This window comes from Fusarium tjaetaba (genome assembly GCF_013396195.1).
Source record: "Fusarium tjaetaba strain NRRL 66243 chromosome Unknown NRRL66243_c0000021, whole genome shotgun sequence".
Lineage (NCBI taxonomy): Eukaryota > Fungi > Ascomycota > Sordariomycetes > Hypocreales > Nectriaceae > Fusarium > Fusarium tjaetaba.
The window spans coordinates 297,745-303,744 of record NW_023501217.1 but is presented as its reverse complement, the minus strand read 5'-3'; the positions used below and the strand labels follow the sequence as shown (position 1 = coordinate 303,744).

Sequence of the window (6,000 nt, the reverse complement as noted above, 5' to 3'; positions counted from 1 at the left end):
CCCCCACCTACTTAAAAACTTACACTTCGATCGACAATCAAGCTTTCACACTTCTGCCAAAGTACCCGGCATCCATGCCTGTCAGCTTGACCGGCTTTCACTCCATCATGTCGTTTGATTCCTTCAGCACGTATCAGCTTGATACGCCAAATATGCTAGGTGGCCAGAATGCTCAATCTTCACATGACAACTTTCAATTAAGTCCATACGATACCTGCCAAGTCCCAGGCATGATTCAGTATCAAATGGATATGCAGCAAGATCTAGAGGAAGATGAGGAACCAAAATCAAATACGAGGCCCAAGCTCGGCTACAAGCGAGCTTCATCAGCGTGCAGTAAGCAAGGTTCCCCTCCTCTGGCTTTTGGTCTGTACGCTCATCCATCTAACATTTCCCCAGAACAATGCAGGCATCGCAAGATAAGGTGCATCGCCTCTTCTTCCGACGCTCAAGCTCGTTGCGTCAGCTGCGTCCGTTTGAAGAAAGAGTGCAGCTCTTACCTCACGGGCCGGTCGTCTGCTGATGGCTCTGATCTCATTCGAGTAGCCAGGTTCTCTCCTTCTACCGATGAGAGCTCAGACGCATATGATCTAGCACAGACTTCTGCCAGCATGGAGCAATATCTAGACATGCAAAAGCCACCGTTGGATTCATCCAAAACGAGGCCTACAGCTTCAGTAGCCCCCATTGGTAATGGCATCCCGTGGGTAGACGGCTTTGGATCTGGAATGAGAGGTTAGTTCAGCTTCAGTGATACAGCTCTTCGATTCGGTCATTACTAACACCGCTATTCTCTAGTATCAACAGTAGAAGGCCAGGTGAATCTCAACATGAGAAGCCAAAGTCTTCCAGAATGGGATCCTGCAGTCATGGGGCAAGTTTCAAATGCAAACGCAGTCGACTTCGACTCATCCCAAAGAGGGCAGCTCTCAGAAGTGCCTGCTATCTCACAGTTCCCAACATCTGTGGATATGTCAATCCCATCAACTTCATCAATTCCACAACACGCAAACCCTCTATCTCAACCAGATCTCAACTTTCCATGGGGCTCAAACTCCTATGCACTGCCAATTCGGTCCCTGTCCGGGTTACCTGAGACCGTGAATATCGGCAATATGGTCCACGTTGGCGGGGAGGCTCTCTTTGATTTTCAGTCGAGCCCTTCCCCCAGCACCAACCAGCCACTTCCTTTGCAGATCAGCCTGGCAGCACAGGGTCGCAGCCAGTCATTGCCTTATAACGGTTATACCTTTGATTCATTCTGGGAATGATGATTAGGAACGCCCAGACTATGAGCTAGATTCTTCGGTACAAGTACCAGTATTATAGGAAGGTAAAAGACTGTATGATATGGCGCTTATTATAGCGTTTGGAACGATAATGAGTTATGGATAATGGCAAGACTGTATGTATGGAGTTCATTGTAATAGTTAAGAAAGGTTCAGTCGACGGATCGTCACATCAGCTTAGTGTATTTAACTTTGATTGTATTTTTAACTTCCTTCTGTCCTTTTTTGATCCTTGTGCAACCCTGGCCCTCTCTTCTATATTTGATTATCACAGACATTCTAACATTCACATCTTCTTGATACATCGTCTTGCTCTGTTCTGGCCCAAATTGTAGCCATGGTATTCTATGTATGGTGGGACATTGACATATCATTCTTGTCCCAGGAGCTAAGCTTCTGATCTACGCTTACTAATGAGTCTTACCAGGTAACCGGCACCTCTCGAGTCCCGTATCAGTGGGTCCAGCCGTAGACATAACACCGGCTCTCGGATCTTTGCTAACTAGTTCGAGGGAGGAAAGCGTCTTGGTACTAGCAGATGCTGCAGTCTCTGAGACATTGAGCGACCAGCTACTTTCTGAAACATGTCTTACTCTGTCGTCTGTGAGCACGGGATGTCACTTTAGTTTAGCCAACGCATAAGTCGCTCAGGCTTTATGTGCCGCGTCGATCTTTATGCCTGCGTCAAATACCAAGCAATGATCGATCACCTGGGATTCCGCCCCGGAACTTTCTCTCCTGGCATGAGGCGGAATGTGAGCAGACTCCCCCAACGCCACCAACTGTTTTGAGGCTTCAGCGGTAGATCCATTCGGTATCTATATCACCCCGGCAGTTGACACGGCTACATTTCCGCGCCTCTCCGTTCACCCGAAGAGTTCTCATCACACCAACAGGTTTTAATAGTCCTGCACAATGAAATCATCACGATCTTCAGACGATTCGGGTCCCTCAAACCATCGAAAACCACCGTCTCTATCGGAGATTCTCCCACCTCATCTACTTCTCAGCCATCGTGAATCACGATCTCCATCAGCATCTACATCCCATGGACCAACACCCACCAAGCAAGAGAGAGCTTCTCTTCCCCAACCTATTCACCCCGATTTTAACTTACCCCGTCGTCTTCATCATTCCTCGACAGGGTTATCAGATCTTCACGCACGCGCCCTCATTCTCAATCCAGCTGCTCAAGCCCGACACAAAGATGTTTTGGAACGGTACCCTGGGAACAAGACCTATAGAGAGATGCTCGCTCAGGTAAGGCAGATATCATATCACCGCTTTCTTCAATTCTATTAATTCTGATTAGATCATGTCGCGTTCCCATGCTATCTCCAATTTTGCCGAGGCAAACCGGAGAATTGCCTTGAAACAGTACCTCACACAGGTGAATCTAGCCAGGCTACCTAAAGAGGAGGATATCAACGAAATGCTTAGAAATCAGGAGATAGTGAAGCAATTACTGCAGCAAGTCAACTCACTGCAATCCTCTCTAAGAACTCAATCAGGTCCTGGACCTTCTCAACAGCACATGATCGGTTTGTCTGCGACGAGACCGATGATTGCGTCGACAGAGGTTCCAAAGCTAGAACTCGTAAGTCGATATTCCAGGGAGCCAGGACATGTCTAACGGTCAATAGCCCGTCGGTCTTCTAGCGAGATGTGGCAATTGCACTAGATTTACTGCTCGCCTATCACAACAGCAGCAGACTTTATGTCGAGATTGCTATTCTCTTCAAACAAGACAGGGGGCTAAACAAAGCTCCAGGCATGACCGGGCTCTCTGAGGCCTAGAACCTTTGGCAGTCAAGTCAGTTTCGATATTGTTTCGATTCCCGAAATCAAGCGTTATGTATAAGTGCTGGGCGTTTTTGTAGTATAAGTTTATCAACTACTTGTGTACAACGGACCATTTAGCTGGATCATATCCTTCGGGAGCTTATCCTATTGACATTAGCACATGCTAATTGAGTTGAGTCAAGAGTTTGACTACATCCATCCAACATGTTTACTTGCTTCATCACGTAACTCAAGATGCTGAGACAAGTCGCGATATTGGACATCATGTTTCAGTAGGTGGTCTTCAAATTAATAGGTAGTAGCTGTAAAATAGAATAAACTAAAATATTATCCCCCAACGTTTTGTTTCCTTCGAGTGATGAGGCCCGGCGATATTTCTGTATCCAATTCGGCTTCTCCAGTTCAACTTGGATCCCGGCTTATCATCGATATCAGCTGTTGTAGGATTCAGAATCCAAGTGTGTAAAGAAAGACGCTGAGCCTGAATGACGGAAAGGTGTAACAAGCTGTCCTCAATATCAGATGTTTCGAAGTCAGTTTCTCCGGCATCCGTGGACTCTTCTTCATCATCTGTACTGCTCCCACTCTCACTGCAGCTAGGGTCAGACCAGTAAGAAGTATACGTAGTGGGATGTTCCGTATATCCAAAGGTGTTGCGTTTGTCTGGTTCGAAATCACTATCGCCGGAAACACACAGGCCATGCCCTTGTTGGGGATGAGTTATAACATCATCTTTCGGAGGAACAGGAGGAGGCTCAAGACTGCAATCTTTGACAGGATCAGACTGGCTTCTCCGGACGGGAGTAGGCCTGGCTGGTCGAATGTTCTCTGAAGACAAGAAAGGCCGTTGATGTAGTTGAAGCGGAGGTCGTAGAATGCGACCTGAAGCAGAAGAAAAAGATCGAAGCTGAGAAGCAGCTTCTATCTTTAGATTTCTCTTTGGGAGTGTCTCGGGTACAGAATAGCACGATGAAGCTGATACTGGTCGTGGCTGGGAGTCTTGAAGCGATGGTTCGTGAGCAGAGCTGTAGTGAGGGCAGTAAGGACTCTGTGGCTTTTGACTCTGGTATTTCTGGGCCTGAAAATTTGTGGTGGGCCAGCTACGTAATGGCTTATGTGATTGAAATGCCAATGCCATATCGAGGTCCCAGTTGATCCAATGGTATTTCCGAGGGTAATATGTAGAACAAGCTTAGCTAAGCTTTGATATGAACAAAAAGGATGAAATGATATCAGCAAGCTTCTGAGCCTGTAAAAGAAAAAGAGGGGAAGGGAACAAGCGTCCGCCTAATGTTTCAAAGAGAGTCTTGGATGTTCCAGAAACGATCGTAGTGCATTGCTGAATTGTGAATACAAAGGTAGGAGACTTCAAGGTGGCGGGCGTAGTTATTCTTTATAAGATCAGCTAACATGTCCAAAAGCCGAACCTGGCTTCAAGGTTATGAAGTTGGCGGTATCTTTCTTCTGCAAGGCAATTTTATCATTGACCGCTTTCGTCTTCAGTCGCCGCCGCCTGGGGCTAGATTGTTTGGATGTGCGGCTGACCGTTTCGTCTACCAGCTATACCCTATTGGCTTATCACAACTGCAAGGAGATCGCCTGGAATGCAAGCCCCGCTGTAGGGTTGAGTGAACACAGAGTTCTATGTTTGACGATTGGCTGACTATTAAATCTCGACCTCATATCGCGAGATCGATCTAGATGCTTTCGTCTTGGATTCTAGATCTCGTCCTTATGAGAGACATTTGGGCGCTCTTTTTTGCTCCGTAGAGTACCAAACTGACGTGATTGCTGTCCCGTGTCTTGCCTACGGGAGTGTCACACTTATCTTCATCTACGTTAGAAAACTTGCTTTTGAGATAGCATTAGATTTCTGCGGGTGGCTGGATGAACGTGCTGCCCTCCAATATCACGATTTCACTGCTGTGAAATCGTCTCCTTTAGAGTGAGCCATCGGCGATGCTTGATCTTCACTTTTATGAGTAGTAACTATTCCAGGAGCTTTTCTTCCGTTCGACCATGGATAGACGAAACATGATGGTTACGGGATTGGCTTGTTTTAGCTACTATAGATACTTTGAAACTCGTCACGGATGACTTGCAGCGGGCATGTGTACCTCGAAAAGTGGATATTCAATCTAATGCCGGCGCCGACATCACGCTGTAACGTCACTAACTAATGCGCATTGAACTCAAAAGTGAACAGAGGGAAATAGTTTTCAGCTATGTTACACTTTCTTAAAATAAGCACAGGTAAATAAAACAATAAGTTAAAACCTAGAAATACGTGATATGAAGCTCATGGTATACATCAATTAAGCATTTGCTGTAAATCGCCAATTGTTAATATCATATTAAAAAGTCTACCCTAAACATCAGATATCACGAAAGCCAAGTTCTCTGCGCTGACTTAGACTCTTAGTCATAAGTCTCAAGTGCAAACAATACACTTATTAGCCCACAAATTAGACATATACCATCATGGCTGAACAATTGCTACAATATCACAAAAGCAAGCTCAACATTGGATGCTCAATTACAATACGAGGGTTACGGCTTGGATAACACGAGTTACTAAATGCAACCCGAGATATACTGAGAAGAGCAACCTCTCTTCGCAGACTGAGACAACTTGTGTATGGTATAAGAGTGACGCAAGTGAAGGTACGCATGAAATTGACACCTCGTATAGACTTCTATCATGTGGGCGGGTGGTTGATGCACAGAGGGGAAAGATTGGTAATGGAGATGATCAACCCGCCGAGGATCTACTTGCTGTTGGCAGAGTCCATGTGTATTCAGAAAGGCCATCTCGATGAGCAGCTGGGCCGGGCTGCTTTTAGTCTAAATGCTGGTATTTCAAGCATCGCAACCAGTGGCTTCTTGACTAAACAACTGTCATAGAAGC

General features: G+C 46.0%; 3 protein-coding genes across 3 annotated transcripts; 2 read left to right on the top strand and 1 right to left on the bottom strand.

Annotated features, from left to right (window-relative positions):
- Positions 1–107: 107 nt before the first annotated feature.
- Positions 108–1,271, top strand: FTJAE_977 (uncharacterized protein; the record flags this gene model as incomplete). The annotated part of the gene is made up of 2 exons (XM_037356724.1): positions 108–735; positions 799–1,271. 2 exons carry the CDS (start codon positions 108–110, stop codon positions 1,269–1,271), a joined length of 1,101 nt encoding a protein of 366 aa, XP_037212007.1.
- A 933-nt stretch (positions 1,272–2,204) lies between these two features.
- On the top strand, positions 2,205–3,086 carry FTJAE_976 (GATA zinc finger; the record flags this gene model as incomplete). Its single annotated transcript, XM_037356713.1, has 3 exons — positions 2,205–2,549; positions 2,602–2,886; positions 2,949–3,086. 3 exons carry the CDS (start codon positions 2,205–2,207, stop codon positions 3,084–3,086), a joined length of 768 nt encoding a protein of 255 aa, XP_037212006.1.
- Positions 3,087–3,411: 325 nt separating this feature from the next.
- On the bottom strand, positions 3,412–4,230 carry FTJAE_975 (uncharacterized protein; the record flags this gene model as incomplete). Its single annotated transcript, XM_037356702.1, has 1 exon — positions 3,412–4,230. The coding sequence occupies one exon, from the start codon at positions 4,228–4,230 to the stop codon at positions 3,412–3,414; it is 819 nt and encodes a 272-aa protein (XP_037212005.1).
- Positions 4,231–6,000: the final 1,770 nt, after the last annotated feature.